This window comes from Porites lutea, chromosome 5 (assembly GCF_958299795.1).
Source record: "Porites lutea chromosome 5, jaPorLute2.1, whole genome shotgun sequence".
In the NCBI taxonomy this organism is placed as follows: Eukaryota; Metazoa; Cnidaria; class Anthozoa; order Scleractinia; family Poritidae; genus Porites; species Porites lutea.
In genome coordinates this window covers 24,874,822-24,894,821 of record NC_133205.1, presented here as the reverse complement: position 1 = coordinate 24,894,821, position 20,000 = coordinate 24,874,822, and the positions used below count along the sequence as shown (strand labels likewise).

The 20,000-nt window shown below is 37.9% G+C and overlaps 3 protein-coding genes across 3 annotated transcripts in view; 2 read left to right on the top strand and 1 right to left on the bottom strand.

Annotated features, from left to right (window-relative positions):
- LOC140937781 (uncharacterized) overlaps positions 1-3,069 on the bottom strand; it is a 9,150-nt gene extending 6,081 nt beyond the window's left edge. The window contains exons 1-3 of the mRNA XM_073387353.1: positions 2,096-3,069; positions 1,473-1,641; positions 276-534 (exon numbers count right to left, since the gene is read on the bottom strand). Coding sequence (XP_073243454.1) covers positions 276-534; positions 1,473-1,641; positions 2,096-2,999 — 1,332 coding nt within the window. The 5' untranslated portion in view covers positions 3,000-3,069. The remainder of the gene's footprint in view (positions 1-275; positions 535-1,472; positions 1,642-2,095) is intronic.
- A 5,923-nt stretch (positions 3,070-8,992) lies between these two features.
- On the top strand, positions 8,993-10,516 carry LOC140937816 (uncharacterized). The gene is made up of 2 exons (XM_073387392.1): positions 8,993-9,488; positions 10,125-10,516. Exons 1-2 carry the CDS (start codon positions 9,396-9,398, stop codon positions 10,473-10,475), a joined length of 444 nt encoding a protein of 147 aa, XP_073243493.1. The 5' UTR covers positions 8,993-9,395; the 3' UTR covers positions 10,476-10,516.
- Positions 10,517-10,527: 11 nt separating this feature from the next.
- Positions 10,528-12,577, top strand: LOC140938143 (uncharacterized). Its single transcript, XM_073387668.1, has 4 exons — positions 10,528-10,581; positions 10,749-10,954; positions 11,041-11,277; positions 11,732-12,577. The coding sequence occupies exons 1-4, from the start codon at positions 10,528-10,530 to the stop codon at positions 12,018-12,020; spliced, it is 786 nt and encodes a 261-aa protein (XP_073243769.1). The 3' UTR covers positions 12,021-12,577.
- The last annotated feature ends 7,423 nt before the right edge of the window (positions 12,578-20,000 follow it).

The window sequence follows — 20,000 nt, the reverse complement described above, 5'->3', positions numbered from 1 at the left end:
CCGAATTCTTTTGGCTGTATTCCGGATTCCAAAGCCTAGGATTCCAGATTCCACCAGCTAAAATTTCCTGGATTCCGGAATACTGATTTACTTTACACGAGGGAACCACGATCCTTCGAAAAGTGCGCCAAGATGGATCTGCACTTGTTTTAAGTGTAGATCTCACGACTAGAACCTGCTCAGGAATACTAAATTTGCATCGTGAAATACAGCCATTTCAATACCTTTCCTAGCAGGATCTAGCATAACATTAAGCAGAAGCTCTTGCACCGTACCTGAGGGTATGTCTTATTCACCATCTCCCAGCCCTTATTGTAAACTTCGTCTGGCGTCATGTCATTTGTGATAAAGAATGACAAAATACTTTCATGGGTCTGTGTGCCACTAATGGGCTCCCCTGTTGGCAGTTTTCTTTTAGTCGGCTTTGACATATCGGGTTTGCCATTAATATAAACGTACTTCAGAGGAAGATTATAAAGACCGCTTGATATGTTGCTTGGGACGCAGTGACGCATGTGCTCATCCCCCAAGTAACTGAGGAAAGACAGAGTAAACAGTGGTCCTTGATAAAAGGATTATGGATAAGACTAGTTTTTAACCATTTAAGCCTCAATACCCAAATACAAATTTTCCAGGCTGACTTCCATACTTTTCCTAGTTAAGAGAATTTGTTAACAGATCAAAACACGTTCCCCTCAAGTGGTCAATTAATTAATTCTCATGACGTTTCCTCTTGTTCAGGTAGTTACATTGTTAGGAGAAAATTTATGTTGGTCACTTTTGGGACTTTAAGGGTTAAAGAAACAACAATTTTACTGTGGCAGTCTGTTAAAATGAGTGGTTGAGCCATCTATTTACAGCCTAACGCAAATGAAATCAAGCAAGCGTGGGGGAAAAACGTTTCATTGATTTTACCGAGATGCAAAGGTAAGGAAGGAGGTTCTTCTTTCACCTTAACCTCTTTTTTCTACTTCATTTTCAAATGCGACTGTTTTAAGTTGGCGAATTGGTTGAAATCCGTCACTTAACGGTAAGGTTTCTTATACCCCCCTTCCCCCCCCCCCCCCCCCCATGTTGATTTTGGCCGTTTTAGGTGATTTTTCACTGCATATAATGTGACAATATTGGCCAATATTGTCACACATCGTATCTCAGTGAGCTCTTCAGGCTCGGAGACCACTGAGACCACTGTCGCACAAAATGCCAATATTTTTAATGATTCAAGTGCTCCAACAGTAAAGAAAACGAGTCTGCCACTCCAAAACTATGGTTACAGTATTTCTGGGTAAGTCTGACTTTTAAATATGTGGGCAAAATCCTATGGTATAACCTTGGCAGAGCTTTTGCATATTATTTAGTAACTAAATCTTAGAAGCTTTCGAAAAACAATCTGAATTCTATATTAAGTTTTTACTATGATCACCGTTAAGAGTGAAAGGGTATTGACTTCACATGGAAGATCGACTTATTACCTGAGCAAGTTATTAACTGGCGCGCCGATATTCTCAATCAAGTATTCTTTCATCGTATCTATTATTGTCTTGCCTGTCCATTTTTGCCATTCCTCTGTCATTTTTTGTGTCATGTCTTTATAGAAAGACGGCTTCAAAATCTCCTCCACAAAGGTTTCTTTCAAGACCCCTGTAAAAAGGTAATGTAAAAAGATTTCCGACCTTTTTTTAAAAGAAATAGCTGTTACTAATTGTTGACTATTCATTGATAATTAACTGAAGACGTTTATACACCTATAGGCCAATAAGATGCTAAAACAGTTCATTATCTTTACTGTAATATTTACTTATTTAGTGACTATTTCAATGTTAACTCATTTTACCCAATCCTCGTGGGGTAAATTTTTTGGATAACTCTGACTTGAGATGTAATGAGGAAGTTACAGAAAAAAAAGGATCCAGCGAAAGCAATTTCCTTCAGAAAAATCGTATTAAGGCCTCGTTTTCCTCCTCTCAATTCATGATATGTATGCTACCTAATTTATACCTCTTTTTTATATAAGAAAGCCCCTCTCTCGGCCAAGCTGTTGTGTGTCACTTTTCTTATTGACCTACACTTGGCTGGAGGGTTTGCTGTCTCATACCTTCTTTACTTGTGGCAATATGGCTGAATCGACTCTTCATCACGTCCAGTCCCGCTCGACACTCTTCTATCGAGCCAACCATACCGGATTTGACTCCTAGTCTAACATTATCGATATATTGAATGATCGATTTCTTGTACGCCTCCAGGATTTCGCGAATGGTGTCCATATCGCTTGCATTTTTAGGCGCAAATGACGCCAGGTGACCAGACATCTCTTGGCCAATATAGCAGATCGGATGCCAGCAGAAGAAATTTGGGCCTAACATCCAATCGGCGTTGTAGTAATTCGCGCCATAGGGAAGCCCGAAGACATGCCGAAGGTATAACTTAGCCTGGGATATAGCCTTTCTCTCCCTAGGCTTTAATTTAGCCAAGTCGATGTCAGTGTCGTTTATTTTCGCTAGCAATCGCCAAGCTTCGTCGGTTCTTCGTTTAATTTCGGAGGGGGTCGGGTCATAAGGTTTGCAATTTTGGCGAATCTCTTCTTTGGTAACTTGTGGCTTGTAAATCAACATATTTGGATTTAGTTCGAAAGCCTTAGCTTGCACTGAGTCAAGAAGATTATACAAAGAGACCCTCATAGCTTCTTTTGATGGTGCACAACCGTTAACAGCTTTCATATTTTTCTCTTCCCTTTTTTGTGGATTTGGCGTTGTTTTCACATCGCATTCTTTCCTTTCCTTTGCCAACGAAAGAAGAACTATCCCAGTAATCAAGCATATAACACCGAGAAGGACGATAATTCCAACGATTAATCGCTGGCTGTTGCAACACCTCCGACCTCCTATGTCAACATCTCTAATCGAGTCATCTGGTATTGCTGTGGTAGACGGATTGTTGAAGAAACTGTCAAGCTCTGTGCTGTCTGCAGAGAAGGCAGTCACCGTTGATTTATCCCCCATTTTACCAGCAGATGCTAAAAAACTGAAAAACGCGAGCCGTTTAAAGACCTCAAATGCGGCCGCTCTCCTGTCGTTGGTGATTAAATGAGGTACTCAAATATTCAAGCTAGTTAGTGATCGCGTAAATTGGGTTTATGCATAACCCCCTTCGACGAAATCCTTTCGTCTGAAGATTTTGTTTTTGTTTTTGCAGCGTTGGATGATAATTGTTTTGATAGTTTCCAAGTTCTCAGAATAGGAAACAAAAGTAAATAGCCTTTGGAGAAAAATTACAATTTTTATTCGTTTGTTTTAATCAAGTGTTTGTGATTGAAGACAAAGCTTCATTATATTACAAATTATATTGTGTCCCGTCAGAACGTTAAGAGCCCAGCAGGTGCATCATGATCATCTTCATAACCTGATTCACGTAACCTTTTCCATTGTTTCCTTTTTCGTTAAAGAATTGGAAATACTTAATGAAACAGTAAAAGAAACGGCAGATCTAGTTGTAAACAAAAACAAGGCTTTATTTAAACCTTTAACTCACACAAATGAGAATTAATAAAAGCTATTTTAGAGCGACTTTGCGACAAAATAACATTACATAACTTTCTGTAAACACAAAAAAGCTTGACAAAAAATTGACAATGATTTCCCTGAGGAATAAATGTTTTTATTGCCATTATTTTTTGTAACAAAATAGAGTTCAATGAATGCGGACTGAAAGACTGAACTTTGATGCCTATCATTTTATGTTTGATAAAAATCAATAAACTGTATGTGCATTAAATGTAAATAAATGTTTGCTTTCGAAAAGAATTATCCACATAAAGAGGACAAACGTATTTTCTTTACACTTATATTTGTAAAAGTTTCCATTATTTTGGGACGAGTTTAGAAATCGGTACGCTCTTTAACTTAGCAGGGATTTTGTTGATTGTCATCCCAGCCAGTTCGATTATATCGAGTGGATTTTCGAACAATTGTCACCGAATGAATTCACCTGCTGGTCTAGAATATCGTGCTGGCTTCTTCGCAGGGTGGTTCGGAAACTTCAATGACTTCTAATCAACACTTAAGATAAGCGAGAATGTTTATGGAAACTGACAAATTACCGTGTGTGTGCATTACTGCATTTTCGAAGGTATAAAACTGTAGTCAAATGTTTGCAACTATATTTTCTCTCTTATTAGGAAACGGAAAGTATGGCCCAGTTGATAAACATATCTCTCAAACAAAGCTCAACTACGGAAGTAGTTTTTACCTAAATCAAACAACAAATCATAAATGTTATAACGCTTAAATATTCACGCTTCAACACAACCACGCCACCCACCCAAGTCATCACATTTTGCATTTCGATACAGTATAGGGCCACTATAAAATCATAACTGTCACAAATTCATGAGTACGAATTTTGACTCGATCGGTTTGGCCTCGTTTCAGTGAAGAAAGTTATATGAATTTACGCTTGTTTTATTTGGTCAAGAAAAACTGATATATATCCTTTGTCGATATCTCATCATGTCAATGTAATTCATTTTCAAATAAATGGTGCAAAACCCAGTGACATCAGATCCAGAGTTAAACATCCCCTCAAAAGCCAGGTACTATTTCATATTAAAGGAAAGGGGAAAACAGAAACTGAAAAATCTTCATGCAAGCCAAGAAGACTGAAAAAATGAGCGTGCTAACCCAGTCCATGGAAACACTCTTAATTCTTACGTAGTGTGTGTTCCTTTTCCAGTCGAACAAACTAAATAATCCGGTATCCTTTGGCAAAACTGAGAAATCCGTCCAATCATGCATCCTGTGATAATCCACCTCAAAGACCTTAGACAGATTGAAAACGCAGAATGATGTTCGTGATACGGGGGTTACTCCAGAGGCGCGGCAGTGACTCTCACAACCAAAAAAGTACTATGTTACATACTTTATTTCTGAGTGACTTAGTCTTTCACTTCACAATTCTTCTACTTCCTTAGCAAAGTCCTTCCTCAAGTTAACCTTCTTCTTGGTAGTTCTCTTGCTTTGCCTTGCTCTTTTTCTATAACTGCTTACTCCTTCTTCTAAAAGCTTACTTTTCAACAGCTCTCTATTTATTTGTTTGGTTGTCCGTAATATGTTTACGTTAATAATAATGCGTAGGATACATTTACGTTCTAATTAGCATACGATTAATTCGTAACCTAAAATTTCTTTGAAAAGCTTTTCTTCAGTTCTGGAGCAGGATAACCACTAAGGAAAACTAACTAAGTAACGTTCAGTAAAAGAAACACACTTTTGCACAGTTACTTTTAAGTTGTTTGGACCTTTTAAAGGTAAAACTCAAAGATACAAGCTTCGTTAATGGTAAACAAAGGACAACTCCCATATTCATAAATGTGGAAACGAGATAAATAGATGGGACAAAACTTTCTACCTTTAATTAATGAATACCTAAAAACGGAAAACTTTGTCAACATAAACTAGCCTTAAAACTCAAGTTTCCTTCGTAAATTACTAAAAGTGTCCATTAAAAGATAAGTGTTTTCCGAGGGACATGAAGTCAGGAGACATGATGTCCCATTCTCAAAAGCCTTAATTATTTACTCACGAACACACGAAATGAGAAAGTCTTAACTTAGTTACAGTCCTAAAGTCATGGAATGCAGATAACCCCTGGTTAGTAACCAACTAAAGAACGACGCACATGTTTTGATTCCCTGCGTGATGCAGGGAAGTACACTTTTTAATATTTATTATTCTAAATAAAGAGTTCATTAGCAAATGTGTTTTATATCTTTTTTCATATTTATAATGAACAGTTAAAATGTTCCAGAACCTAAAAAGCTTCCTACAACGATATATGTCAATATTCATTTCAACTTGATCAGATAAAATTTGTCAGTAATCAATCAAGATCACTTTTCATGCTTCACCTTTTTATATTTTAAATGTTGTTTATTAGTATTATGTTTGACTTATTCCGTAAAAGATACATTTGGCTAAATCGGGTTAAATATCGGTTTCACTTTAAAAATCATCGGAAAGATATATAGGACTTCCATTAGCTTATATAATTTTCATAAATCAGGGAGATAAGTCCCGTGCCATTTGCTTAACTTGCCATGCAAGGGATCTTTACACCACCAAATGCAACAGGGCCCTTTTGATTACAGTCAGTAAACCTTTTGAGAGTTTATTTATAATAATTTTGTAAGAAAGAGACACGTCCCATGCGAGGCGGTGCCTCCCATGAGACGTTAGTCCCGTTGCATCTACCCCTTTTGAGTTTTTTTTGCTTCTTTTTATTTTTTTTTTGGTGTGTGTGTGTGTGTGTGTTGTATTACAAATTTTACATTGTATATCACTAGAGGAGCACCCAATAAAGCTGTGAAAAAAAAACAAAAACAAAAACAAAACGACAACAACAAGAGATTCTTTCAAACTCCTTTTTTTTCATAAACTTAGAAGAATCATTATTAAAAGTCATGAAACCACTTATTTGATGCCCAGAATGTTGGAAATTAAGTGTATTTCCAAGGATCTCTGCCTAGTCCACGATAGATCTGAAGGAGAGTTTAAGGCCCCTTTTTCGTTACCTGAAATTTAAATTCGTGCGTCGTAACAAGTAAAGACAAAAATAGCTCTTACATTTTTGACATTTTTGGGAGAATCTGAAATGATGAATGCCTATGTTAGGATGTCAACCGACGTCATGCCGGGCCGAACAAAAACATTCGGTGCCTGCCTCTTAGCCTGTGTACAGAAGCCCCCTCCCCCCAAAAAATCGCCGGGGTGAGACACTCTCTCCCTCCCTCTCCCTCCGTTTTTTGGAGGGGAGGGGCATCTGTACAGGCTAATTATGCTGAAGGCATTTAGCACTCTGTGGAGCAAAACTCATACTGAGTACCAACGTCTCATTGAGAGATACCGAGCACCAGATGCAAGTTAAGAGTGGAAGTTGAATTTAAAATAAGGATAATGTTTTGTTAATACATTGTACTCCTGATTGCATGTATTTGAGATTTATGGATGATGATTTGCGAATGCGCAATGTTGAATTATAGAAGTTGAATACTGGACTGTAAACGCAAGCATATATTCAAAGCAACAAAGTTGCAAACAAAATTTAAAAAAAACTAAAAGCTTGCGTGTCATTCTACTAGTCTGCTAGAGGTAACTTTCTTTTTGGGAGGAATGCATAATGCGATGTTATTCAAAGGGATTTTTAATTTTTATCAAAACTCCTTTTGATAGCGGATGAGACCATTTGCCCTTTAGAACACGACAAACATTGTTTGGAAATGACATGAATTTTTGGCTCAACACAAGTCTTCTACAAGGAGACCTCAACACTGCGGTTAGCATTAGATCCCATTAGATTCTTACTCAGTACACGCTCTTCAGGATTTTTTTATTAAGTTTGCATGAGTTCTGTTAAGTCTGCATACTATTTATAAAGTTTGCATGTATTCTATTAAGTTCGCATGTTTTTTTATAAGTTTACACGCGTATTACTAATTATGCATGCTATTTATTAAGTTTGCATGTCTTCCGTTAAGTTTGCATGCTCTATATTAACTTTGCACGCGTATTATTAAGTATGCATGTTATTTATTAAGTTTGCATGTCTTCTGTCAAGTTTGCATGCTATTTATTATGTCTGAATTTGTTCTTTAAGTATGCATAATCTTTATAAGTTTGCATGTCTTCTGTTGGTTTTCATGCTCTCAATTAAGTACGTATGCTATAAAAAACGTTTGCATGTGTTCTGCTAAGTTTGCATGTGTTCTGCTAAATTTACATGTGTTCCGTTAGTTTGCATAGTCTATTAAGTTTGCAGGCGTATTATTAAGTAGCCATTCTATTCAAGTTTGAATGTGTTCTGTTAAGTTTTCCTGCTCTCTATTCAAATATTCCTGCTCTCTATTCTATTATGCACGCGTATTATATTAAGTATGCATGCTATTTATAAAGTTTGCATGTGCTCTTTTAAGTATGCATGCTATTTATAAAGTTTTCATTTGCTTATTAAGTATGCATGATATTTATTAAGCTTCCATGGCTCTGTTAAGTCTGCATGCTCTTTATAAAGTTTGCATGTGTTCTGTTAAGTTTGCAAGATTGTTGTTAAGTTTGCATGCTATTTATTACGATTGCATGTGTTCTGTTAGTTTGCAAGCTAATTATTAAGTTTGCATGTGTTCTGTTAGCTTTTGCATTCTATTTATTAAGCTTACATGTGTTTTGTTAAGTTTGCATGCTTTCTGGGCTATAGTAAGTTTGCACGCCTATTATTAAGTACGCATGCTCTTAATTAAGTTTGCATGTTTTCTGCTAGTGTGCATGCTATTTATAAAATTTGCATGTATTATGTTAATTTTGCATGTTCTTGATAAATTTGCACGCGTAATGTTAAGTATGTATGCTATTTATTAAGCTTCCATGGCTCTGTTAAGTTTGCATGCTCTTTATAAAGTTTGCATGTGTTTTGTTAACTTGGCAAGATTTTTGTTAAGTTTGCATGCTATTTTTTACATTTGCATGTTTTCTGTTAGTTTGCAAGCTATTTATTAAGTTTGCATGTGTTCTGTTAGTTCGCATGCTATTTATTAAGCTTGCATGTGTTCTGTTAAGTTTGCATGCTTTCTGGGCTATAGTAAGTTTGCACGCGTATTATTAAGTATGCATGCTCTTATTTAAGTTTGCATGTGTTCTGTTAGTTTGCATGCTGTTGATAAAGTTTGCATGTATTATGTTAATTTTGCATGTTCTTGATAAATTTGCACGCGTAATATTAAGTATGCATGTTATTTATTAAGTTTGCATGTGCTCTGTTAAGTTCATTTGCATGCTATTTATTATGTTGGAAATTATGTGTTCTGTGAAAGTGCTACTACGATCAAATTTGGGAATTTGTTTTTGATTACATATTTCGAAAATGTATGTAAAAGTGACTTACCGTGCCAAGTTTGCAGTCCAGATATGATCTAGAAGTGTGTTTATTTGCACGGCAATTTTCGTAAATGTCTTGCCGCCATTACTCGATTCAAAAAATGACCGGGAGTAGTATTTGAAGGAGTTGGGGCGAGATGTGACGTAGAAACATCAACGCGGCAAACAAAGGCAAACAAACGTGGCTAATTTCGCATGCAGGACGAGATATTTTTGGAAGCTTTTGGAGGTTCTTTCTTCGCTTTTTTGACTTAAAGCGAAAGTATGCCTGGTAGACGTTGCGTTGTTCAGGACTGTGGAAACGTAACGAACGATGAATTGGGGATTTCTATTCATAATTCTCCTGATTCGGGCAGCGTTAGATTAAAGTGGAAAAGGTTCGTGTCCATTCATCGGAAGGAGTTCAACCCAGTGGGAAAATTTGCTGTGTGATCGGAGCATTGTACAAGGGATTGTTTTACGCTTGCTTTTCCGATGAAAGACATGAAAAGGAATTTGAAGAAGGGGACGTTTCCAACCATTTGGAAAAAATCCTCTCAAACACTATCAAAGCGGAGTCGACGATCGGTGAGTGAAATTACAATGTATTTGCGCTGTGCTTACCACCATTATATTTATTTCCCCATTTACCTGTGACATGATTTTTTCTGGCATCGTTGTTCAATATTCGTGTAATGAATGCTCTGACTATTTGGACTTCCCATATTGTTGCATGTGTTTTCATACTTTTCTGCTTTCTTCTCGTAGTTATAGTAAAACGGGCATTTGCGCTGAGTGGACGTGAAGTCAATTCCCCAATTCCCAGACCTTTCCACTCAAGCGTAAAATTTAGAAAAAGTGAAGCTACATAGAAATCCGGCTCTCTATTTTTTGAGAGATTATTTGGCTGTTACTTTGACATTTGACAATACTCCAAACTTCCCTCCAAGAAATCTTACAGCAAATTAAGAGTTACACGCGAGTCTTTAAACACGACCAAAAATGGACTTAGTCTGATTTCTACATTCTTTAAGTTCAGTTACTGTTTGCGGGGTTTTTTTTTCGTTTGTATTTTAATTCTATTTTCACTGTCTGCAAATGATGCATACATGTGGTTAAACCTTGACTCCATTTCTAGTTTTGAAAACATCGACATAAAGCTCAAATTTAAACTTGTTTTGAAGGGGAGATATAAAAAATGGTCGTACCTATTTTCATTTTTAGCTACTAAATGAAATTCTGGCTGGTCAAACTACTAATGAGGATAGAGAGGAAGAAGACAATCCTGAAGAAGAGGTGATCTCTTTGAAAGGAAGTTCTGCACCTGAGGAGAGTGCTGACACTATGGGGGCTCCCAATCTCAACCCTGAGGAGTCTCCAGAAGTCGAGGGTGTTCTGAATACAAGTCAGGGTTCTTTGCTTGAGGTAAATCCTGAAAAGGAGGGCTGCATCCCTGAGACTGAGACGGGTGAGATAAGTGTTGATGCTGAGATGGCTTCAGAGGTCCTAGGTACTCCTGGTGATAAGACAGCTCTCGAGAGCCAAGGGATTTCAGGCACTGATGAGGTTACTTAGACCATGCAGATGCTGGAGGCTCAGGGAATCGAAAAAGTGCAGGATATCATTTATGGATGAAGTTATGCAGACTGATGAATCATTAACGATTCCTGAACTTGAACAGGTTTCTATGATAGGCACATAACTCTAATTAATGTTTATTTGCATCTTTGTATTATCATAACAATGGAAAACTACATGTGCAGTTATTTTACAACAATACTAAAACACAAAAATTCTAAAGTCTTGTTATTACAGCCTGTATTAATGTTGAAAGTTTGTTTTTTGTAGGATACTCCAACTGGAAATGCTGGGAATTGCACAACATGCAAAACCCTGAGGAGTGAGGTGACTCAGTTAAGGGGCAAAGTCACAAGACTGAAGAGTAAGTTAATCTCCAATCAAGATCAGTGGGTTGAAACCTTTAAGAGCGTACAAGAGCCGAAGCAGTTGCTGATGGTGAATGCTGGTGAGTCAACGATGATTGATGTTGATGAGTCATATAGGCATAACTGCCTATCTTTATATTTTTATTATATTTTATCAATATTTGATTATTTAATAATAATTAAAATTTTAACAGTGATGGAATTTTTTTAATTCCATTTGTTTACGCTATTCAAACTGATCCATGGCCAGTAGCAAATGAGACAGAGTTAGGGCTAGAGGATGAATCAGAAGATGAGCAGGAAATGCAGGACGACGCGTATGAGGAGTTTGAGTGTGATGAAGACCCTACATGGAGTCCTGAAGAAATCGAAGATGCATATAAAAAACTAAAGGAAGATGATGACTCGGTGAAGACTCATCAGAACCCAAGGTACAAAGATGCAAAATTTATTGCATTTTAACATCTTAGCTCTAAGTATCCTCTGGGAAGTGATTTAGGCCTAAAACTAACTTCCAGTATAAGAGGATCTATTTAGAAACAAGAGTACATGAAATTTGTTTTTTAATTTACTCAGATAAGAATTGCAAAAAAAAAAAAAAAAAGAAGAGGCATAGCCAGCCCATAGACTGGAAGTCCCAGGCCTAAAAATGTTTGGTTTGTCCACTCAACCACTTGTAATAAATTATGCATCGTTGGGGTGGGCTAGGTAGCTTAAAGGCTCAAAGTTGTCATGTGTGCAATCAACAGAATTATTATAAAAAAGCATTTTTCAGGATGTATGTGAGAATAAAATCCCAACCCGCAATTAGCCAGGTTTACAACAAGTTGAAAAACTGGCAACACCCTGATTAAATGAGTATTTCCTTTCAATCATTTTTTACAGGTTGGATCTACAAGGAAAAAACATTCGAGAGGAACCGAAGGGAATTGTTTTCCTTTGCAAACTTCTTCTTTTGTTTCAGTTCTGCCACTTGTGCTTCTTTTCAAAACCCAAACTTTCTGTATCACAGACAGGTACCTTGTTAACCGTAGAAAGTTTCTGCAGAAACTGTAGCCAGACAAAAGTCTGGAAGAGTCAACCAGACCTGCTAGGAAAGTTTCCAGCAGGTAACCTGCTATTAAGTTTTGCAGTGCTCTGTGAGCCGAGTGAAAAGAAAGAAACGATACATTAAAACTGTAATTAAATTCAGGCTGAATTCGATTTAATTTTTATTACTTGTGTACATAAAAATTGGAGCAACATCAGAATTCCCAGCCACTAAACTTGAGTTTAACTGAACGCTAGAAGAACAGGGCTTCACACAGTGGGCAAGTTTGTCATTCAACAAAAAGCGAGTAAGTGGCTGAGAATTCTGAAGTTTGGCCCATAAAATTAAGTGCTTACGGACAAGTATTCAAGCAACTACTGTAGGTCCTTCTTGGCCCCAATGACATACATGACACTCTTCAAGAACAAACAGTGCATTTATTATTCATTTTCTTCATCTTCAAATCCACGATAATGGCCATTTTGAATCGGAAATTGTTTCCTGATTTTATTGTAGGCACAACAGGGCAAGGGGTATCGCCTGGAACTACCAATATAACTCCACAGCAGTCTTGTAAATTGGCGATAGGCCACAGACCTCAGGAATCTAGTTAGAGAAATGAGATCACTGTTAATTCAAGGAGGGATTGGATGGAGATAAATAAATACTCCTTTTAAAAATAAGCAGTTGGGGCAATAAAGCCATTAAGAAAATAAAAAATGTGATTCTATGAGATCAGTCCATAGCGATAAGCTTAGATGTATCAATTATTCAATGCTATGTAAGGTTCGATCGTTCCGATACAAAGTCAACAATACCCCAACTTACTCATCATCACTTTTGTTGCTTTGCCCACGAACAGTTGTGTACGACTTTCCAGCTCGCGTTTTTAGGCCCAGTGCAGCCACTTCTAATACGTGGCGGTTTAAGCAGACGCTTTCAAACCCTGGGTGGAGAGTTATGCATACGGTCCGGTCTCCAATGGCTTCTTCCATGACCTCTTCGCAGCAATCGACCTCTTTGCAGCAAATGCACTCCTGCGCTTTTGTAACAAGGCTGACAGAGCAGTTCGAGCACGAACACCTGCAAAATAATGTGAAAAATTCGTCAAACACAAGAAAAATACGTCTGTATAAGATTATTAATTGTCTGACCTCTTCAATAAAACTATCGCATAAAATCAGGACTACAGCTTATCACATAGCAACGAAATTGTAAACTTAAACAGAGGGTCGTGAAGGGGGGTACCAAATCCCCGTTCCCAGGCTAATTTTTCCCAAAATCCCAGTTACCAAATCTAAAATCCCATTACTAATGATTATTTGAAAAATCATGCGCATAATAAATTAAAAGTACTGATTGACGCTATTTGGATACACGTACCTTCACCTGGACTGAAGAAAATCTCTCATTCTGCTGGTGAACACTCTTTCTCTTCCAGCCCTTGTTGACATAACCATATGAAAACGAATTCTATCATCTGCACAATCCTCGTCTGACTCACTGTCTCCGCTTTCACTGCTAGCTGGTAGCTAGACCGCGGGCGCGAAGGCGAAAAATACTGATTTCACGGTCTCTACTGACGAGTGCAAGGTCTATTGCTACGAAATTTTATTTTTCTATTTCAAAATATTGGAGCAAAGACCGCTGAAGAAAAGAAATCCCATTCCCATTTTATAATTGTTTATCCCATTCCCAGTGGCTAAATCCCAGTCCCAGTGAGTAAATCCCATTTTCCCAGTCCACAATAAGGCTAATCCCAGTTCTCATTTTACCCCTTCACGACCCTCTAAACAAAACACATGGTCGCGTTCGTCACGCGCACGATTTAACGACGGGTATGTTGAAATTGGAAAATAAAAATATAAATCTACATTCCATGATAATACCATACCATTCATTCGCTGGCACCTCTCCCGAATATCTTCGTTGAAACTGTTGTTCCTCTTCTTCTTCGCGAAGAACTCTTTCGTTGTAGTCCGCGGCTTCTTCCTCGGTAGCAAGGGGTTCGCAACTGTCGTCGTACGGCGCAAATTCAGACAATTCCCCAATCACTTCGTCAACTGTAATAACTTTCTAGATCACTTTCAGATGTGCAGGAAGAGGAATCCGACGGAGATGACATCTTAAACGTCTTGTTAAAAGGCTCTAAACTCACAGACTTTCCCAAATGCGAATCTTTTGGTTGATGTTTCTACGTCACAGTGCATAAATCACGTGGTCAAACGCACGACCGCTTTGCGGAGATCTCGCGGGCTATTGTTTTGCGAACTTTGTAATGGCGGACGGTATTTACGCACTTTTCAGTGGGAAATTTCCAGCCCCCATACGCAAGTATCGTTCCAATTTTTCGCTATTTGTATAATTTTGAACATATACAAAAGATTTATGTTAAAAAACTCGGAAACAAAAACAAAAATTTTCGTCGTAGTAGCACTTTAAGTTTGCATATTCTTTAAAAGTTTCCCCTCGTACTATTTAGCTTGTATGCTCTTTATAAGGTTTGCATGTGCTCGTTTAAGTTTGCATACTCTTAATTAGGTTTGGATGCATTTTGTTAAGTTTGTGCACGTTTTGCCATCTATTATTTGTGTCCAGTGTCCATATCGGCCAGCATAATTTTACCTTAATGTCACTGAGTTCGTAACTTTTTCATTTCATTTTTTTTGCCATGACTTTATAACGCTTGGAAGTATTTTATTAAGTCTGGCGCATTTTATTAAGTTTGTTAGTTTTGACATGTACTAACTTTGCACTCATTTTTTTTTAGTTTGCCGGTGATTTGTTAAGCCTGCGCACGTTTTGTGAGATTTACGTACACTTGATCAAGTTTTCGCACATTTTATTAAGTTTGCGTGCTTTTTATAAAGTTTGCATGTGTTCTGTTAGGTATGCAAGTCTTTCTAAATATATTAAGGAATATTTTGCACCTGTAATTGTCACTAAAATAATCTAAATGATTTCGCGATGATTACATTGAAGCCGAAGTGAAGTAACCGATAAGACAGTCGATAACATAGAGGAATGAAAGATGACGAGTGAGACTGGGTAACGTTTTTGTAGAGTTTACGAAGTTATTGATGCGAGTTCGCAAGTTTACGAAAGCGTGCGATCGAAAGTTACATATACATAATAATTTCAGGATGAATTGATACTGATTCAAGATTTCCAAAATTAAGACGATGCATATTGAAAGGGAAGTTATGAGGTTATCCGGCTATGTTAAAGCTCCTAAAAGTTTATTTTGAATGCAATGCAAGTAAACGCTGACTACAGCACTCTAGAAAGAAAAGATACCGAAAGTAGCGCCGAAAAATGACAAGATTGTTCGGTACAGTAGGCGCCATTTGGCAAAGACATTATAAGCGTTTTCGATAGCGTGGGGTCGTATTAATGTGTAAAGTAAACACGAACCGTTCCGGAAGCGGAAGAAGCTGATAATATAATAGTCGAAAGTTACCAATAGTGCCCCGAAGAGTCCGGCCATCATATTTGATATTTCACGGATCGGCTTCAAAAGTATTGAAACGCGCCTATCTTTAGAAACGAAAAACTTCGAAACAAAATAAAAAGGCTGTTTTTGCTTGGTAGCAGTCATTTTAGTAAGAAGGAAATTCCTTCTTTGTAAATGACTGCTACTCAAGCATAATTATACAAAGTTTTTATTCAGTTTATATACTTTTGGAAACATTATTAGATTAAGTTCCTAAAATCTTTCATCTTGATCGATACATCTTCGGGATGATACGCTTCACTGTAATTGTGTCGAAAGTCATAGGCACTTTTCCTGAGGGGAATCCAACCGTCGGTGCAAACAACTCCTAACGCAGATGAAAGTGCAACGCTAATTAGTACACTGTAGGTCAGTGATGAAGAAATTTGAGTCCTGGTTTTATTTGCAATTTGCTGTTGTTTTTTTGCGATGGTCGTTTATTACAAAACTATGATAAAATACCTCGGAAAGTCCCTTGCTCGAAAATGCTTGTAACAAGGGCTAGTAATATGATAATTGTCACTCAGGGAAATCACATACCTAACAGTGTTGATATTCTCACATCAATAACACGAATTTCGTCAGATGATGAACAAGTGCAGTTGGGAACAAACCTAATCTCAACAAAGATAATGGCCAAAGCAACAACTCGTTAACAAAATAAAGCATCTAAAAAATAAAAGAAAATACAGGTACTCGAGAAACAGCTACCACCATTTTGGGGTTTACCCGTAAGCGCCATAAGAAACGTTTTTATTTGTGGCTCTTGTTTTGCAACAGGGGCAAATGAGTTCACTTCTGTTGCTTACTTATTTTAAGTTCTCCATCCTCTGACTATAGCAGACGACAACATATAAAGTACTACGTTATGCTCTTATTCTAGATGTTATCGTCGGCAAATAAAGGATAAGTATATCAATCCTATCTCCATAGCTGGAATCAGTGCTTGATATGCAAGTTACTGAGAAACTCGGGGATTAATTTCTAGTAACAAACCGTTATGACAGTACAAACTACCTCAAGCTTAAAAGACGTTTTCCTTGTCAGTGAATGAAGTCGGCGACTCAATTTCATCCCAAGGTTTTTTTTCGGATACCGATTCAATCTAGAAAATAAATATGCTCAAGCAAAACAAATAAACGGTAAGAAAATGTTACCATGTAGCAGACATCATCTAAACTAATATTGAAACTATTTGATGCGGAATTATTCAGTCCAGGGAGCTCCTGTCTCCCTTGATTGCTGGGTGTAGAGTCCCAGTTATCTAGTTTTAATAGTAAGTTCCATCTATCGTAGACCGAGTTATCCCAGATAATCCCAGTTGACCTAACCACATCCTTGTAATGGTTCATAGGGAGCACCTGTCTCCCATATTTGCTGGGTTGGATCCCAGTTGACGCAAGTGCATATTACTTAGAATATCAGTTACAATCGTCTCAGGGCAACAACTCTTTTACAGAAAACCCAAAATTAAACCCAAAATAATCCAAAAATTTTATTATTAAAAAAAATAAACAAACAAACAAAAAAATGAAAAGCGTACACTCCCATGGCCTGTGCAGTATCGATATAGGTCAATAAGCGCTTGAGTGCAATGCCACAAGAATGACTGTGACCTCCGCTTGTGTCCAAACCGGGCCACCTGGGCATGAGCGCTTACAACAGATTTGTTTCGTGACAGAAGCTGAGATATTGCATGACCCGATGAGCGGTACACCGCTACAGCCTGTGCAGTATCACTCGTAAAGCTCTGGCCCACTGCAGAATGAGTTGACAAGCACTTGAGTGCAACGGCCGTTTTCTCATAGGCGCCCAATACATCACCTGTCGGTCAGAGGCGACCACCCAGACCTCGGTGTAACTGATGGCTCAATACCACTCTCCGCGCATAAGTAGACAAGCACCCTGTGGAACACACGAAACCCTCCACCTGGCTTGAGGTCACTGTATTGGCAGCAACGGGCCACCTCAGTTTTTTTTTAGAATCCCCTTTTAGTATTTTAGTACTAAAAGCAGTTTGTGTTTTTACTTTATTGAAAGAATTGCTGCTCCCCAAAAGTCCAATACTATTATTAGAGGTGAAGAAGTAATTCACTTCAGTATCAGTTCAGGGAGCTCCTGTCTCCCTTGCCTGCTGGGTTGGAATCCCAGGTTTTCTAGTTTTAATAGTAAGTTCCATCTATCATAGACTGAAGTATCAGTCCAGAAACCTCCTGTCTCCCTTGTTTGCTGGGTTGCAATCCCAGTTTATCTAGTTTTAATAGTACATTCCATCTATCATTGACTGAAGTATCAGCCCAGGAACTCCCGTCTCCCTTGCTTGCTGGGTTGAAATTCCAGGTTATCTAGTTTTAATCGTAAAATCCATCTATCACTGAATGACGTATCAGTCCAGGGAGCTCCTGTCTCCCTTGCTTGCTGGGATGAAATTCCAGGTTCTCTAGTTTTAATCGTAAAATCCATCTATCACTGAATGACGTATCAGTCCAGGGAGCTTCTGTCTCCCTTGCTTGCTGGGTTGGAATCCCACTTTATCTAGTTTTAATAATCATTGTCTGAAGTATCAGTCCGGGGAGCTCCTGTCTCCCTTGCTTGCTGGGTTGGAATCCCAGTTTATCTACTTTTAATAGTAAGTTCCATCCATCATAGACTGAAGTATCAGTCCAGCTAGCTCCTGTCTCCCTTGCTTGCTGGGTTGGAATCCCAGTTTATCTACTTTTAATAGCACGTTCCATCTATCATAGACTGAAGTATCAATCTAGGGAGCTCCTGTCTGCTTTGCTTGCTCAGGTGGAATCCCAGGTTATCTAGTCTTAATAGTAAGTTCCCATATATCACTGACTGAAGTATCAGTCCAGGAACCCGCTGTCTCCCTTGCTTGCTAGGTTGGAATCCCAGTTTATCTAGTTTTCATGGTAGGTTTTATCTATTCTGTAGTATACTTTAAGTGCAGGGAGCTGTGTCTCCCTTGCTTGCTGGGTTGGAAACCCAATTTATCTAGTAAAACGCTTCATCTATCATAGACTGTTGTATCCGGCTAGGGAGCATCTTTTCCACTTGCTTGCTGGATTGGAATTTTAGTTTACCTAGTTCTAATAGTAACATGAAGTACTTAAACTGCTGTATATTTCCAGGAGCAGCTGTCGCCCAAGCAACCCTTCATACAATCATACAAAGTATGATATGAAAGCCGAGGCCTGAAAAGGAAATTATTTTGCTTATTGGGATACAACGCTAATTTATAATTATTGGAGGACGTAAGACAATGGTGGAGATAGTACTTACATTTTTTAATCTCTCAACTTCGAGTTTCATGAGTTTCATTTCTTCTGCCAAACATTGTCTAGCTTTCTGCTAATTCTTAATCTGTTAAAATGAAAAGGTAACATTCCATTAAACAAGTCCAGATAATGGAGCTTTTAAAACATGAGCGCCGTAGAATAGGTTTGTTATTGACTTTTGCAGAGAAACAATACCTGCATCAGTGCCAGGGGAATCTTTCCAAACACAGTTACTGTTTGCATAAAAGTGCATGGTAATTTACGAAAAGAATTAAATCAAATGTTAATTTGTTTGAATTCATGTTTATTGCACTTGGTCAGTTTAAAACAGTCTGATATGGCATTTCTGACAAGAGTTCTACAGGAGAAGATTTAATCGAGAACCTTCATAAAAAAATACCCCATTCCGCATCGTTGCATATGCTCCAACCTTGCTGGTTTGAAAACGTAGTAGTCTAGGACAAAGTGCAGTTTTGTAAAGACAAGTGTTTTGAAGCTAACTACTCATCAGATCTAGGATCGAAACGGACCAATGATAAATTTAGATGCTGGAAAATTCTTATTCAAACAAAGATACTATTTATATGAACGTAATGTTTATTGCAGTGGAACCTCTATATAGCGAAGTTCTCAGTCTAATAACTATCTTTTTCAACTCCAGGAATAGAAAAAATATAAGGCAATATGAAAAAAAACTTCGATATAAGTTAAACGAACCTCGATATAACAAAGATATTTTGCCAGTCCCTTGGTCTTTCGTTATATCGAGGTTGCACTGTATTAAATTTTATTAGTTATTTTTCAAATGCGCGGGCCCTGGGTTAAAAGAGTTTAACCAAGTTAATTTTTATTAGCGGCCGGACTCAATTTAGACTTTCACAAAGTCATTCAATGTCGCGCGCTTTTTTTTCTTGTTGTCGCTCGCTTGGGTCGCGCGCAGGTCGACTTCCTAAAAGTCTTAACTCAGTTGTGTTAAGAAAGAAATGCTGAACTTGCAGGAGCGAAAGAATTGACTTCGAAATTGTTGTGCTTGCGTGCATAGATAGGTTACGGTTGCTTGCGCGTTTTGCAATTTCATTACCAAAGGAAAAATACGATATGCGAAAAACACAAAGAGGCATGATATTGTTTTCTTCAAATTTGAGTTATTTCCTTGGTGGTTCCTTCCCTGCTAGCCGAGGTTTCTCATTTTTGCCTCGTCGTGAGAGACCTCTGCTAGCAGGGAAGGTGGTTCCCTTATCAAGCCTGAAATATTTACTTTAGGAAAAATACTGCAATTGTCTGCTGACTACCACGAAAGGTGTCCGCTATGCAACCGATTAAAGAGCGATGTGTCCCAGACCTCATCTC